Genomic DNA, 17,635 nt, shown 5'->3' with positions numbered 1-17,635 from the left:
ACTGCCTGGCCTCTATGGTTAACAAGTGGCTAGCAAATCTCCAGGCAAGCTTTATTTTGTCAGAAATCAAAACATTATACAACTATATTTAAAGACCACTAATCACTGTGAGCCTGGATTTCAATATTGCAGGAATAAGAACAAGAACAGATCTCTGCTAAAGTCCTTTGAAGAGTTATAACAAACTGCAAACTCGATGACTTTTTTTTTTTAAAGACATTACTGCTCATAGTTCAAAGACAGTAAACTTTACAACAGGAGGGCTGGTGGGACAACTCTCTTGTTACAAGAGTTAGGACCAGAGCCTATGTCTGAACTATTCCTAATTAGTCAGGCTCAGCCACTCGTCCTCAATAATGAATTAAAAGAGCTAATTACTTCATTGTGATGTGCCCAACACACGTCATTGTAATGGGCCAACAGGCCCTCTGCATCAAGGTGAAAAAATCTCTCTGATATTTTGGAAGAGTGTAGTTATTTAGTGGAAGATCCAAGCCCAACAAGGAATTCATAGTGAGACTATTCTTTAAACAACTTTTTTTTCTAAAAGAGAGGATATACAAAGAAAAAATGCAATTTATCAAGGTCAGTATTTTCCTGTGGAGATAAGAAAAGAACCCTGCCCCCAACCTATCTGTATTCCTTACCATCAGTATGCTCGCCATCCTTGTGAATGAATTGTTATTTATCTTTTCCAAATGGCTTTTCTTCTTCATACCAAACCTTTATTAATTTTGACGGTATCCACAATTGTTCCTCACCCCTTCCCCAACGCGGCACATCTCCTGGCTTCCATTGTGAGGTCAGCACATCCTTGAAATAATCTGGTTGATTTAGTTCAGTAGACTTTTCCATTATCCAATGTCTTTCTGCAGCCATTGTTCCCTTCTCATTAGCGTTAAGAAAATTCAAGGTTAACAAAGCATTATGTAACCTATTTCTGGGGGTGTTTTCCACCCCTTTCTGTTTATTCAACATATCTTTTATAGTTCGATTTGATCTTTCTATGACTGCTTGACCTGTAGGATTGTATGGTATACCTGTAACATGCTTGATATTGTAATAGTTAAAAAACCGTTTCATTTTCCTAGAGGCATAAGCAGGACCATTATCTGTCTTTATTTGTGTAGGTATACCCATGATAGCCATGACTTCTAATAAATGAGTGATTACTGAATCAGCTTTTTCTGAGCTTAAGGCAGTTGCCCACTGAAAGCCTGAATAAGTGTCAATGGTGTGAAGAACATATTTTAATTTGCCAAATTCTGCAAAGTGAAACACATCCATCTGCCAGATTTCATTCCTTTGGGTGCTTTTTGGATTAGCCCCTGCTGGCACTGGCGTTTGGTTATAGAAAGAGCAAGTAGGGCATTTCTTTACAATCTCCTTAGCTTGTTGCCATGTGATAGAAAACTCTTTCTTCAAACCTTTGCTGTTAACATGATGTTTTTTATGAAATTCAGAGGCTTGTAGCACACTACCAATCAATAATTGATCAATTTCTGCATTACCTTGTGCTAGAGGACCTGGCAGACCCTTATGGGATCGGATGTGTGTTATGTACATAGGGCAAAGCCTGTTCCTGAACCTGGATAAACAATGAGGTTAGTTCTGTATCATCAGGTATAAATTCAGCAGTTTCAATATGTAAAATAACTCTTTCTGCATATTGTGAATCTGTAACTATATTAAGAGGTTCTTTAAAATCCCTTAGCACCATAAGAATGGCATATAATTCTGCCTTCTGGACAGAATTATAAGGGCTTTGTTCCACCTTACTCAATTCTTCTGACTTGTAACCGGCTTTCCCTGATTTATTCGCATCAGTATAGAACGTACGGGCTCCAGTTATTGGAGCATCACGTACAATTTTAGGAAGAATCCAAGAAGTTCTCTTTATGAGGTTAAGTCTACCACTTTTGGGATAGTTGCTATTAATTTCTCCCAAAAAATTAGCACAAGCTCTTTGCCACAGTTCATTGTCTTCCCATAACTTTTTTATTTCTTCAGTAGTAAAAGGCACTATAATTTCTGCTGGGTCTATACCTGCTAGTTGACGAAGTCTCAGCTTACCTTTTATAATTAATTCAGAGACTTTTTCCACATAAGTTTTTAATTTTTTACTTGGTTTATTAGGTATAAATATCCACTCTAAAATAATTTCTTCCCTCTGCATTAGAATCCCTGTAGGAGAAATTCTGGAAGGCAATATGACTAGGATGCAGCTAAGATTTGGGTTCACCCTATCGACATGTGCCTCCTGTAATTTTTCCTCAATCATTGTCAGTTCCTTTTCTGCTTCAGCTGTCAGTTTTCTTGGACTATTCAAATCTTTATCACCATCTAAGGTTTTGTTTAAATGAACTATTAGATCAGGTGTTATCCCAACAGCTGGTCGTAGACTGGAAATGTCTCCTAACAATCTTTGGAAGTCATTAAGAGTCTTTAACTGGTCTCTCCTAATTTGTGCCTTTTGCGTTTTAATTTTCTCTAACCCTATTCTGTAACCTAGGTAATTAATAGAATTTCCTCTTTGAATCTTTTCAGGAGCAATTTGTAATCCCCACTTAGGCAAGACTTTCTTTACTTCTTCAAACATCCTTTCTAAAATATCTTTATTTGAATCAGATAATAAGATGTCATCCATGTAATGATAAATTATGGACTTGGGGAATTGTTTACGAATTATTTCCAAAGGCTTACTTACAAAATATTGGCACAATGTAGGACTATTGAGCATACCCTGTGGGAGGACAGTCCATTGATATCTCCTATTAGGCTGAGAATTATTATAAGTAGGCACTGTGAAGGCAAATTTTTCTCTATCCTTTTCTTGTAACGGTATAGTGAAAAAACAATCTTTCAAATCAATAACTATAAGAGGCCATCCCTTTGGTAATAGAGAAGGCAAAGGAATTCCAGATTGTAGTGGGCCCATAGGTTGAATTACCTTGTTGATAGCTCTTAAATCTGTCACCATTCTCCATTTACCAGATTTCTTTTTTACAACAAACACAGGAGAATTCCAAGGGCTGGTTGATTCTTCAATATGGTGAGCATCTAGTTGTTCTTGTACCAGCTGTTCCAATGCCTGCAATTTTCTTATTTCTTGTTTGATAGGTAATATTATAACCTTCTGGAGTCTTTGATGAAATTGAAGAATGAATAGTTATAGTTTTCCTTAATTATGATAAAATATAAAATAGATATAAATATTATAACTGTAATTCTTACTTGATAACTGTTTTGTGATATATAATTTTACTATGTTAAAGTTAAAGCCTTTCTTTTTTTGTTTAAAAAGAAAAAGGGGAAATGATGGAGGTGGGTCTTGTAATAATAAAGAAACTGCCTCGGCCCTCATAGGACAGAAAATTAGGTAGGTGGAGTAGACAGAGGAGAATTCTGGGAAAAAGAAGCTGAGTGAGTGAGTCGCCATGATTCTCCCACTCCAGACAGACGCAGGTTAAGATCCTCCCTTACACAGAATATTAGAAATGGGTTAGAACAATATGTAAGAGCTAGCCAATAAGAAGCTGGAACTAGCCGGGCCAGGCAGTGTTTGAAAGAATACAGTTTCCATGTAATTATTTCTGGACATAAGCTAGCCATGCGGGCGGGCGGCCGGGTGCCGGGGATGCAGCCCCGCCGCTCTTATTTCAACAAGAGTGCCCCAGCCTTAGGGTGACTTCTGTTTAGGTCTCAGGATCTACTGATAATCTGGATGTCATCTGGAGTCACCATCACCAAAGGACGCTAACTGAAGCTTTTGAAGACATTAAAGAAACAGAAGATGATATGATTTGGACAAGTCAGACTTCATGCTTCCAAAGTCCTTTTCTCTCCATAGAGGACACATAAACTCCAGCAGGGGTGCACCTGACGCGTCCTTGTGCATTACCATCACTGCCCTGAACTCAGTCATAAAACTCCAGCAGGGAGACACCTGACATGTGTCCTTGTGGGCTAACATCACTGCCTATATGCCAGAGTTGAGACAACCTGTCTTGTGGCTTTGGACAATTGGTTAGCCACTTTTTAAAAACTTGTTAGTTTCTCTCCTGATCATTTTTTGTACTCTCCCTCCATTTTGTGGAAATTTGGGCTTAGAAACATCTTAAGGCACCAAGTTTAAATCAGTGTCTGATGCAATCAACCTTTTTTTTTTTTCTGAATCATTAGGTCTGGGGTAAAGATGAATTTAGGATCAACTATTCCCACTTTACTGCTATTAATGTCATGCTCATGGGGTTGAGTAGATGGCTCAGCACCTAAGAGCAAAGGCTTCTCATCCACAGGGCCTTGTTGTGATTTGCAGCACCGAAGAGATAGCTCACAACACTCTAACTTCGATCATGATTTGACACCATTTTCTGGTCTCCACTTGTAACTGACATGCATTTGGTATACACAGAGGCAAGACTTATATACCTAAATTACTTTAAATTCTTTTCGAAAATAACATATACATGAAGAAAACCTTTTCACAATATTTAATCCCAAATACATATGTCTTTTTACCATCTGCATATCTGGTGCCCTAGGCCAGATGAGGCATTGGATCTCTTAGACCTTGAATTACAGGTACTTCCAAGCTATGTAATGTAGGTGGTAGGATCCAGACTTGCTTCTTTAACAGAGCAATACTACTGAGCAAACCCTATAGTTTCCAAACATATCATAATATAGCATAATATAAGACGTCAGATGGAAGTGTGTATATCCTAGAGCCCAAGTGTAGAAATAAGTGAAAAAATTCTAGAAGTAATATAAGTTTCCTAGGATAGAATTCAAGTCATCAGGCTTAGCAAAAACCAAATTCATAATCAGAGACAATTTTATGGCATTCAAAAAAATAAACTAACACATTACAAATAAGGTGATCAATAGTATTTTATTTTCATTTGCAAATAAGATTTGTTATCCAAATTGTTCTGTTTACCTCTATCTTTGGGTGAAAATATGTTTAAAATCTGAAAAGAAGACAACATTTTAGTGATATAATGTGTTGACTAATCTTGAGAATCAGTGATATGTCTCAGTGGGAAATGGCTATGTTGTAAGACTGGAAACCTCATCTTGACCCCCATATGATGAAAAAAAAGGAAATCCTACAAAGTTGTCTTCCTGTCTCTACGTATGTATCATGGCCCCCAAAAGCCATAATCCTTCACCCCCTTACACACACACCCAAATTTTTTAAAAATAAATCTTCTTGCCATTGCATTATCTGGCACCTCTGAATAATTCCCTTAGAATGCTGCACTTCAAGATAAAGTATAAAATCGATAACTAACAGGGACATGAAGAAAGATGGAAACTCAAATTACACACACACACACACACACACACACACACACACACACACATCCATAGCACTGATGGAGGAAGTTCATTGGTTAATTATAATGAAGAAACTGCTTGGTCCTCATAGGTCAAAACATAGGTGGGAGGAGTAAACAGAACAGAATGCTGGGAAGAAGAGGAAGTGAACTCAGAGGCCATGCTCCCCTCTCCCGGACAGACGCATGCGATGAAGCAAGCCGCCAGGTCAGACATGCTGAATCTTTCCCGGTAAGACCGGTGCTACACAGTTTATTAGAGATGGGTTGATCGGGATATCAGAATTAGCCAGTAAGGGCTAGAGCTAATGGGCCAAGCAGTGTTTAAATGAATACAATTTGTGTGTTGTTATTTCTGGTGTAAAGCTAGCCGTGCGGGAGCTGGGCTGTGGGAGGAGGCCCACAGCTCCTACAATATAGCACATTAAGATATGTGATAAAATACATAGTTGATTGATGATTATCCTATGCTAGTACATGTCTACCAGACAAATGAAAACGCTGCTTGGAATACACATGAGGTATTTAATGATTATTATATTCTATTCTATTAAACATTTTAACATCGGCATCATTTAAACATGTTAATAAATAAATGCATCGGGGTTACATCACCTACCCTTGGACTTTTATTAAGGAGGCTGACATATGACAATCATGAATTCAAATGTAGCCCTTAATAATTACTGACATCAGAGCCAGGCTGGATAATGTACAACACCTCAGGGGAATTTGTGAAAACATAAAAAACAAAAACAGAAAAAAGCCCACCATTTTGGACACCCTTTCTTCAAAAGCATGATCACACATGGCCTCTAAATAAACAATGGACCACTTATATGCTGGGCATGTCATTCTATGCACTGCACAGAAAAATGCCTATTACACAGTGAAAGAATAAAAGAAGATGAATAAAAATCCAGTAAAGAATATAAGGACCACAAAATAAATTTCTCTAAATGGATTTACCACATACACTTCTGCATCTACCTCAAAGGTTGCAAAATAGAAACCACATTGCAGTAATCTCCACCATCTATCTTGACAGAACATGGTAACCAATTTACTGACTGCAAGGTTATGATGAAAAAGAAATCAAATAACATTTTTCTTGAAACTGAATTAAAGTATTATGTCTAAAGTCTTTACTAAATTGTTTACATGAATAGAATTTTTTGAATAAATTATTTCCTATTTCCTGACATTAAGATGATATATGAAGGTTTTAGCATATTTACAGGGCCAGAGGCATGGCTAAGCAGTTAAGAGAAGTTTATTGCCAGGATGAAGGGCGGGTTTTTGACAAATTTCTGTAATTCCTTTTAAAGAACATCCAAGTGTTTAAACTTTTGGGAACCAGCATGTACATGAACATACCCATACAAAGACACACTGACAGCAACAAGTAAAATTAAGTCACTAAACAATCTGATTTTCATTGAAAAAAATTTTTTCTTGAATACATTTATTCCTATAACACAGGAGTTGAAGCATCTAAAGGCTTACTTGCTGTTTATATTTGTCATATACTAGTTCATGTAACAGAAAACAAGCATTGTAGGACTGATGTCAGACAAATCAATCTTTCTCAGTTACATAATGCTTGCCCTTCTGAATAACGTATGTCCCTGGGGGTGAGTATGCAATTTCACATCCACACACCATTTCCACTTTCCACTTCAGGCTGTAGGTGGAAGATGTGAGTTCTCAGCAGTCTGTTTTAACTTCCATGTTTGACACTTGCTTCCATGCCACTTTCATGGTATTTCGGTATCCCTCTAGATCCAAGAACCAACTCTTTCTTAAATTGACTTAGACATAATGTTTGATCACAACAACACAAAGGCACTAAAACACATCCATTACGTTTTATACCTGGATGACATATTTCATGTAATTGAAGAGAACTGTGGAAGAAAAAGAGATTACCTCAAAATTTAAATTCATAGGGCTTTTGTCTGTGTGAGTTTGCAGGTGCAAAATAAAGAGGGACATCATAATGCTTGAACAGATTGGTGACACCTGTCATTTTTTCCCCAGAATAATTTCATGTAAATGAATGTAAGTGGGTTGACTAAAGATCTTACCAAAACTTTTATGTCCAGATTCCCTTCAGTATTAATTTTTTCAGGTCCTCAAGAACGACTTAAAAAAACTTTAAGAGACCAGTTAACACTGAAACTTTAACTCTTGTATAAAGACTACCATGAAGTGCAAAACTTTACCACATTTAATACATTTACAGAGTTACTCTGCATGATGATTTTTTTTTCATTATTTCAAAGACTCCAGAAGCATGCAAAGGCTTTACCACATTACTTACATCCACAGGGTTTCTCTCCAGTATGTGTTCCTTTATGAATATGGAGATTACCGGGAAAATCAAAGGCTTTACCACATTGTTACATTTATTGGGTTTCTCTCCAGTATGTGTTCTTCCATGCATTTGAAGACTATGGTGTTGTGAAAAGGCTTTTTCACATTGATTACATTTGTAGGGTTTCTCTCCAGTATGCGTTCTTTTATGTATTCGGAGATGACTGTGCTGTGAAAAGGCTTTAGCACATTGATTACATTTGTAGGGTTTCTCTCCAGTATGTGTTCTTTTATGTTCTTGGAGATGACTTTGTCGTGAAAAGGCTTTATCACACAGATTACATTTGTAGGGCTTTTCTTCAGCATGAGTTCCTTTATGTCTTTGGAGATTACCAGCACATGCAAAAGCTTTACCACATTGATTACATTCATAAGGTTTCTCTCCAGAATGTGTTCTTTTATGTATTTGGAGACGACTGTGAAGTGTAAAGGCTTTATCACACTGATTACATTTGTAGGGTTTCTCTCCAGAATGTGTTCTTTTATGTATTTGGAGAGTACTGTGTTGTGAAAAGGCTTTAGCACATTGATTACATTCATAGGGTTTCTCTCCAGTATGTGTTCTTTCATGTCTTCTGAGACTACTGGCACATGTAAAGGCTTTACCACATTGTTTACATTCAAAGGTTTTCTCTCCAACATGTGTTGCTTTATGTACTTGGAGAATGCTGTTGTGTGTAAAGGCTTCACCATATTGAATACTTTCATAGGGCTTCTCTCCAGGATGAATTCTTACATGCCTCTGAAGATGACTGTGATGTGAAAAGGCTTTAGAACATTGAGTATATTCAGAGGGATTCTCTCTAGTATGGCCTTTTCTGTATCTGTGAGGATAATAGACACAAGTACAAGCTTCATCACATTTATTACACTAATAAATATTTATATCTCTATGAATTAATTTTACAAATTGGTCTAAATGTAAAGAGAAAAATGACTTTATTGTTTACAATCATAATGTACTCCTTTATTAAGTGTTGTTTTGTGTCTCTGAAGGTATGTGTAACGGTAAGAGTCTTTATTATAGGGCCCACATTTATAGTATCTTTTTTTATATGAGATTCTTCATATATTTGAAGAGAACTGGGAAGAACTCAGAACTTTAACATACATACTGCATTCATAAATTTTCTAATATTGTGACTCATACTATAATTATAAAATAAACCAGAACAAACACACTACTCATTCCACTACTCATAGGATTTTCCTGCAGTGTAAGCTTATTAATGTACTCTCAATTGTTGGAAAAAAATAATTTTAGACTTGTATCACATTAAAAACTTCTACACAAAGTGGTGACTACTGCATATCTTCTCATTGTTCTGTTGCAAGTTGTTACTTCTTTCCATATCCCCATTCTTACATGGCTTTTATGCAGAGTGATATATGATACACTGATGAAGGAAGAATAATAAAATGATTCCACACTGCATTCACACAACTTGAATTTCTATTCCTCATAAACATGTGGTACAAGTATTAACATTTCTCTTCAACAATGTTCTTTTTTTGGTTTTCTTTGAGACAAGATTTCTCGGTAGCTTTGGTGCCTGCCATTGAACTAGCTCTTGTAGACCAGGGTGGCCTTGAATTCACAGAGATCCGCCTGGATTAAAAGTGCACGCCATCACTGCCCACAATGCTCTTAACTCTCAAAAAATATCCCTCTCACTAAACTTAGGAAAGTTACAAGTAGATGAGGAACACTAGTTTACTCTGAAGGTTCTGGATCAATACATATCACCTATTTAACACATATACTTTTTGTAATGTCTGAGTAGTATGAAACTAAACAGATAGGCTGTTCTACAGCATAGCTATCATGGAGATGTATTTCAAATGCGGATATCAGTTATCCTATATTCTTTCTTAGAAAAATGCCTTGCAAACACACATCAGCTACCTGGCATTGGGGTATTTACTTTTCTGAAAATTTAATAGTTATCAGTATACTTTAAACTGTGCTTATTTACACTGTTGCTTTTGTTTAAAACTTCCAGGACATGTTAAAATTTCTCCATATGCACATTTGAATAGTTTGCATATGAAAATTACCTTCCATGTCTTCCAGAACGTTGACAATGTTCTTCTATATTATAGTCTTCCCAACTGTAGCCTAAAACACAGTACCAGAAAATGTATGATATATCATGGGAAAGTGTGAAAAATTTAAGTTACTCTCTTCAGTGAACCTTAGAAGCATGCCAAATTTATTTACCTCATTCTTCCACTCTCTCATCAACAGAAATTACAGAAGAGTATCAATAACCAAGGAACTTTATTTTAAAATGTGATGGAAAATTCAGTCTTACCTATATCGGTGAGGTTCCTATAGGTCTCCAGCATCACATCGTTGTAGAGATTCTTCTGGGAAGGATCCAGCAAAGCCCACTCCTCCCAAGTGAAGTCCACATGCACATCATCATAGGTCACTGCATCCTAAAATATTCCATACATGTGAACAACAGAAAGTGTGACACTGACAGCATGCTGAATGCATATTTGACAATATATTCATACGATTCTGGGGCTCCCCAAACTTATACCATCACAAAGAAGTTATAATCATCAACTCACTCTAGAAAAAAAAAAGCAACAATGAGGTTCACCTGCCATTTCTACACCCTTTGTCTAGGACATAGGCTTCCAAGAGAAATGCATATTAAGAGACATAAAGAGAAGCAAGCAAACAGATCAAAGTATACATCAGATAAATTGACAGAACTAACTACAAAAATGATGGGCAAGCTGGGTGTATTGAAACATGCCTTTAAGTCCAGCACTCAGGAGGTAAAGACAGGTGAATTTAATTGAGTTGGATAGCAGCCAGGCCTATGCAGTGAAATTTAAGGGTAGCTATATTAGTTACATATTAGTCAGACCCTGTCTCCCCCATAAAAATAAACTGAACAAAAATGTAGAAAGAACTAACAGAATTTTACTGAAGTTCCTACAAAGAATTATGCATTATACTCCAGTTCAGCATCAGAAACCAGTTTAAACTATACCAATCATATGATTTTACTAAAGGGAATGAATGTTTAAAGTTACAAATAAACAGGTAAAAACATTAGCGATGTAAATGTTGATCATAAGTAAACAACAGGATAGAAGAGATGGCTTGGCATTTAAGAGATCTTGTCAGTCTTACAGAGAGGTGGGCTTGATTGGCAGTACTTACATGGGGCTCACAACTACCTACTACCACAAGTTCAGGGATTGTAAGGCCATCTTCTGATTGTTGTGAGGACAAGGCACACATGTGGTGCATATTCATATATACAGACACAAGACACATATTGACTCAAAAGAATTCAAAGCAAACACAGTTAGTAGGAATAATGCCACAAACCAGCATTTGAATGAATCAGAAGGCTCAGGTAGTATTAAGATCATAATACTGTCATCCTAGGAAAGAGAATGATACACTCTGCCAGACTTCAAAATTCAAAATGTAAGTGAAGCTCATGAAAACAGCATATACTTAATATGTACAAAACTACATTCTAGGGCCACCAGCCAAGAACATAAAAACAAAGAAAGCAGACATGATGCCCCCATTTTAATCATAGGATGAAGAAACCAGAATCATTTGGGTCTCTGAATTTAGGTCAGTCTGATCTACAGAAATACTTTCAAGACAGTCAGGGCTACACAGAGAAACTTTGTCTTCTGCACCAAATGTTAACACAAAATTAAAAATGTCAGGCTACAGAAATGGCTTACCTTGAACAGCAATTGCATCGAATGTATATTACGGGTTTTAGTGATGCCATCTATAATGTGGTGAACTCATGACAGCCAGACACAACAAACAGGAGCTAAGGAAAATGGCTATGGAATGCTCAGGTGATTGGGTTGTACCAGTGTCTATGCTTGAGCCCAGCTGTGCTGGCTGGGAATGTGTCTAGGTGACAGTGCTGTAGTGTGGATGTGGTGGCTTAGCTCTTGTGAAGGTTGTTGCTGGGGTTTGGAGTACAGTTGCACTGTACTTTTCCTGAGTCTCAGATGTGTCTTTGATAAGAAAAGTTGTCTTCAGGGTGGCTATGACTGGTGAAGAGGTGTTTATTACTGCCATACTTGTCATGGGTAAAGTTTGTTTGTGTTAGTGACTTTGTCCTGTGTTAATGAGATTGGACTTAAAGCTGACTTTTTAGGAAGTGGATTTCTGAGTTCCAGATGATCGAATGGCATCCTCTGGTGTGCTTAATGCTGTTGACAGTGTTGTCATGGTGCTATTTGTTTCCTAGGGCTTGGGGATGATCCCATTCCAGAGTTAGTGGACTTTAGTAGTGAAAGAGTTGTACCTAGAGGTAGGCTAACATCAGAAATTGTCTGTGCTGACTGAATTTCTCATGTATATCTTTGGCTACTTCCATTCCCTACAAGCAGTTATCCATGACTTATGTCTCACATTTGACTTAGGTATCTTGTGGTCTTGACCTCCTCTGTGTGCATTACCTTCAAGAGTCCCCTCTTCCTCATCCCACAAGAGGAGATGATTGAGCTCTGTACACCTTAATGACTTTTGCCATTTACATCCTGGTATCTTCTCCATTCATCTAAAAAACCAAACACTCCCAGGTTCTTCCTATGAGCATGATCAATTTTAGTGTTCCATTTTTTTTTCTGACTTGCTTCTCTGCTGTTGTGATTACATTATCTAACCAAAAGTATCGGAGGCAATTTTATTTAACCAGTTCTGCAATATCTCAGTTCACCCTTGCATGAGCATAGAATTGAAAATCAAGCTAGAAAATAGAGGAAAAAAAGCATTGACACACATTGTTTCCTGGCTTTCTCACTTGCTTTGTCACTGTATTGTGCTCAGTTAACGCTCTTATCCATCCCATGTCCACTTGCAAAGAGGCACTGCCAACTAAATGGAAGAGTGTAATACAAATCATAAAAACCAAGAGACAGATACTGGGGTTCAGCCTAAAGCAGAGCCACCAGAGAAGACTTACTTCTACCAAGGCTGGACAACTGCAGATTGAGCCCTGTCCCTCTGTCTCCTCCCATCTTATATTCCCCTTTAGTACTGGAATTAAAGGCATGTAACTCTCTAGTACTGGGATTAAGGGTGTGAGCTAACACTATTTGGATTTGTGTCTACATTTATCTTGTGAAGTCCTGGGTGAAGTCTTGCATTCACTGAGATCCATCTGTCTCTGTCTCCCAAATCCTGGGATTGAAAGTATGTGACACTACTGCCTGGTCTTTAGTATCTTAGTTTTACCCTCTGATCTTTAGGCAAGCTTTATTAATTAAAATATAAATAAAATATCACTATAGGAGAGTCTTCCAACACCAATATAAATCAATACAATCTGTTACAGACATAACAGTTCCTGGCTACTATGAATAAGGTAGCTTTCTTTGAACACAGTTAACTATGTGTCCTTGTGGCAGGATGCAGGATCATTTTGGGGCTATATGCCCAAGAGTTAGGTATAACTGGGTTTTGAGGTAGATAGATTCCCTATTATCTGATGCACTGTCATAGTGAGAGCCTCCAAGTCCTAGACAGCAAGCCTTTCCTGACTCTGCCAAACACATTCCTTCTCCCTTAATGGGAATCTAAAGGGAAAGTCTTGTTAATCAGTACAGCCCTAAACGCAAGTGGTTTCCTTGTCAAACAGCCGTCAACTTGTCTGTCAAAACAGTCTTTTTCTCAAGAAGAAAACTGGAACTTTATCACACACCAGGTCTAAATTTTTGCTGTGACCATGTAATCCCTCTCCTTGAGCACCTTGTTAGCAGCCTGTTCTTTGATATAAAGATGGGCCTAGTGGCTGGTTGTAAATCAGGGGTGTCTCCTTTGACTTGGTTTGAAGCCAAATGTCTGGACAATTCTGGTGAACAAAGGTGGATCCTAACACTCCAATCTCTAACAGGCCTGGTTAGCTAATATTTATCTTTCAGGTATTTTAGACACAGATCTCCCTTAGCTAAATTCTACTTTGTGTGACTTACTATCTCCTAAGAATTGATAAATCCTTTATATCACCAATTGTACTCTTCTACATCACAGCTTAATAGTGGAGTGCTACTAAACACAAGAGATGTGGAGATTTATAATCGCCACAAAATTATTTGCAAATGTATCTCTCACGTAAGTTACTATGAACAACAATAGCATTTAGCAATTAATCAACCTTATTTCACAAGGTCAACATATCAAAGTCAGGAGCTCTGTATGGATGATTAACCAAAATGCAAGGCATGTTGGAGTTATTGCCTTGTGAAAGAAGTGACTATTTCTTGCTGGAGATTTCTTGCTGAAGGTTATCCCCTTCTGTTATAAATTTGAGATTTATCTCCCACAGCTCAGACTATTTAATCATTTACTGGGTACAATTTACCTTATGCATTTGGAGTTTACTGATTATATCTCCTAGCTATATGTGAAAACAATCACACAGCCAAGAAACTTGCTTCCCACTACCAGGTCCTTGCTCCTTGCTTCAATGTAACTGTAGAGATCTACATTCCTGCAAATATCTTTATTAGCAGGCATTTGGTCAGTGTTTATGAACCAGGAAATAGTATTCCATTTTAAACATTCTCAGATATCTAAGGACATAGAATTGCTACATGCTCAAAGTTGCTGATTCATAGCTGCTCAGATATACAGAAAATTTTAGCATGCCCTGGTTTTACTTCAATTACAGATAAGAAAAAGCAATGATCTAAAATTAACCTTGCATTAAGTGATTCCTAAGTCCTCACCTTCACCTCAGTTTATTGATTTGAGGAGATTTACTGCTTGTGTCTTACTCTCAGGAAAAATAATTAACCATTTGCCCACAGCCCAGAGGAAGATAAACCTCCACTGGTACCTCTGATAGGCATCAAGCCCAAGATCTGATAATGTAGAGGCCTGGTTATTCTCATTGTTTCAACTACTTAGAGCAATAGGTGTAAATTTTATATCTAAAAGGCCCTCAGAGCTTGCTAATATTTGGAAAAAGTGCTAATGGACCAAGGGCAGTTAACTTCCCTTGTACATACTTTGCCCCTTTACTCCCTGTGCCTTCAAGATTCTGTGTGCCTTTATAGCTGGGTAAGGACAAAGAGTTAATAGAAACTGGAGCAGAAGTTGGAGTATAAGTGTCCCAGAAAATAGCAGAGATTGGAAAATGAAGAAGGAGGAGGAAGAAGAGAAGAAAGAGAAGAATGCAGTAGAGAATTGGAGTTGGAATTAGAATTGAGACAGAGAATTGAGCTAAGAAATTACAGACAGGACAAAGAATTAGAACAGAGAACAAGAAAGCACAATAAAGAGACATGCTCAGGGAAAATAAATGCATGTGAGTTGATTCGTTTTACCCTCAGATTTCCATAGTTATTTTACCCTCACCAGATATTACACCATACCCGGACCTTGAAGGGGTCTGAGGGGCTGCTACCCTCAACGATCCTGATTCTAAATATTAAATCGGAACTGCAGAACTTCTAGATGATACTAGGGAAATGAGGCTTCTCGAAATTTGGAAACCTGTCAGCTCCCTGTTCCCAATGCTCTTGAGCAGAGGAAGCCTGTGTAATGTTGTTAATCATAGGCCTGTTGCCTGGGTCCAGGGAGTTGCAAGGACCTCATGGTACATCAGAGGACAGAGAATGTGGCTGAAGGTTCGTACCCAAACCCAAGGAGGACCACCACACTGGGATCTAAGTCTCACCATTTGCTCCTCCTGACCTTGAATCAGAAACCTCTCCCTCACAAAGTCATGGCTTCCCAGCCTGCCCATGCTCTCCCCTCAGGATCCTCACAGCAGCACAGACAGAAGACAGAACCACTAGGACCTACTTTGTTATAAAGTCCAGCCTGCAGCCTGGCATCACAGAAGGGCCCTGTACTCTTCTGACTGGCAGATCAGAATGGAGGACCTGATTGACTAGTGAGGACTGAGTGAAAAGAGCAGCTCCCAGAGAGTTACAGTGTGTTTAAAGACTGCACAGTGATTCCTGGATCTGCAATCCACACAAGACCTTTTATAGATCTGCAGAGATCTGCATTTCAATAGAACTTGTCCTGGCTCAAACAGCTCTGAACCTGATATATTCCTGCACTCCATAGGCACTTCCCCTTCTTCCTCCTGGACACCTATGGCTAGCGTGCACAGTCCATTATACAATGTGTGGTGAAGTGATTCCCCTTTCCACCATCTAGAAAGGTGACCAAAATATTAAAAATTAAAGAGAGGTTTTAGGTCACAAAATGAGATGTTTGTTTTATGGCTTCATGCTGATGTCTAGTAAACTCGGGTACTTTTTAATTAGTTGTCACAGAAACTTCAGACAACCAGGAGAGAAAAGCAAGAATGAAATCACAAACAAGAAAATAGAACTTTCTTCCATCAGAAGGTTGGCGGATGGCTCCATTGCTTTAGGTGTTTTATTCCTGCAATACGTTTCAATCTTTTGACAATTTAATAATAATATGAAGTTTAGTCTTCATGGTAAGTTGAATATTTAGAAATGAAACAAGGAAGAATGCCTATATGAGCATTATTATTAATAGAACATCTTCCTCTAGGCATGTGAAAAAAAGAAAAATCAACAGTAGTAGTCAAGGTTCACCACTTGAACTGAACTGATAGAATAAATCTTTCTATGTAGGTAAAAATTGGATTTATTAGAATCTCTTCCCACCTGTGGTCCAGTTAGTCCAATATTGGCTAACAGTTGAAAGTTAAAAAATTCAATAATTCTTTAATCCATAAGGCTGAATGTCTCAGCTGATATTCAGTATATACCAGAGTTCCTGAGAATGGACTCTAAAGATAGTAAATGAATGACCCTCCTAGGCAAAGCCATGACAATCAGGCAAAGAGAAAGAGCTTTATTCTTCAGTGTTCTTTATGTGCATAGGCTGCCACCAGAGGTCTGGCTTAGATTAAAGGTGGATCTGATTACCTAAAAGATCAAGATCAATTAATTAAAGGCCTTCCAATTTTCAAATCTTTAATTAAGAATAATCCCTCACAGGTATATCCAATTCTTTGGGTATTAGTTAATTACAGAGGCATCAGTTTAGGTACCAAGAATAGTCATCACAACAGTCAAGACAGTAGACCTGACAAAGATTTCTTACCTGAAGGAGGCAAGAATATGGAAGTCATTTCCAAAGCAATGCTTTTTCTAAGCAAGAGAAGCACGGGGATTTTACTTGGGGAATCTGGACACGTTCATATAGAGTTCTGCTACTGTCACAATAACACAGGACAGAGAACATAGCCACAGAAAACATAAAGGAAAAGTCACCTATCAGCACTGTGGTTGACGTTCTTAGCTGGATAGTTCTGCTGAGCTACTGTACCCTTAGAACAAGGCTGCTTTTGCTTCTAAGCATGATGTCTCAGAAGGCCACAACTACTTCCATGAAAAATCAAAAAAAGTTCATTTTCACTGGCCCTGGCTACTGTGTGCCTCAGGACTCTGAAATCATTGTAGAGAATTCCATTCTTTCCTTTTTATAACTTTTCTAAAAATTTTACTTTTATGGGTCTTTGCACAGTTCTTACAGAGGCCAGAAGAGGGCAGAATATGCCTGGGACTGGTATTAGAGCAAATGGCTAGCTATCCTATTGGTTCTGGGAATCGAAGATAGGTCCCCTGTAACAACTTTAATGGAGCCATCTCTCTAGAACATTTTATTATTTAAAATTTATTCTGCCCTTCCCTCTTTGACCACAGAACATCTCCCAGCCCAGCCTGTTCGGGCTCTAGGACCAAATCCGAATAGGCAGGGCAAACGGGAGGGTGGTAGCTCCTTGTCCCCCACTAGCCTGCCTGCAGCGAGCTAGGTAGGCCCTTTGTTCAAGCCACCCAAGCAGCAAGGAAATCCGGTCCAGGCACCGGGAGAGACATCACTGGGAACATCTCCCAGCCCAGCCTGTTCGGGCTCT

General features: G+C 38.1%; 1 protein-coding gene across 8 annotated transcripts in view; it reads right to left on the bottom strand.

The window, feature by feature from the left end:
- Positions 1-3,486: 3,486 nt before the first annotated feature.
- LOC126490665 (zinc finger protein 120-like) overlaps positions 3,487-17,635 on the bottom strand; it is a 177,396-nt gene continuing 163,247 nt past the window's right edge. For 7 of the 8 annotated variants that reach the window (XM_050125748.1, XM_050125746.1, XM_050125745.1 and 4 more), the window contains 3 exons: positions 10,034-10,160; positions 9,777-9,837; positions 3,487-8,542 (listed from right to left, as the gene is read on the bottom strand). In XM_050125748.1, coding sequence (XP_049981705.1) covers positions 7,582-8,542; positions 9,777-9,837; positions 10,034-10,067 — 1,056 coding nt within the window. In that variant the 5' untranslated portion in view covers positions 10,068-10,160 and the 3' untranslated portion in view covers positions 3,487-7,581. The remainder of the gene's footprint in view (positions 8,543-9,776; positions 9,838-10,033; positions 10,161-17,635) is intronic. The other variant, XM_050125744.1, reaches the window with a different exon arrangement.

Source organism: Alexandromys fortis, unplaced genomic scaffold (genome assembly GCF_014885135.2).
Source record: "Alexandromys fortis isolate MF-2015 unplaced genomic scaffold, M_Fortis_MF-2015_v1.1 scaffold_184, whole genome shotgun sequence".
In the NCBI taxonomy this organism is placed as follows: Eukaryota; Metazoa; Chordata; class Mammalia; order Rodentia; family Cricetidae; genus Alexandromys; species Alexandromys fortis.
This window is presented reverse-complemented; position numbering and strand designations above follow the sequence as displayed.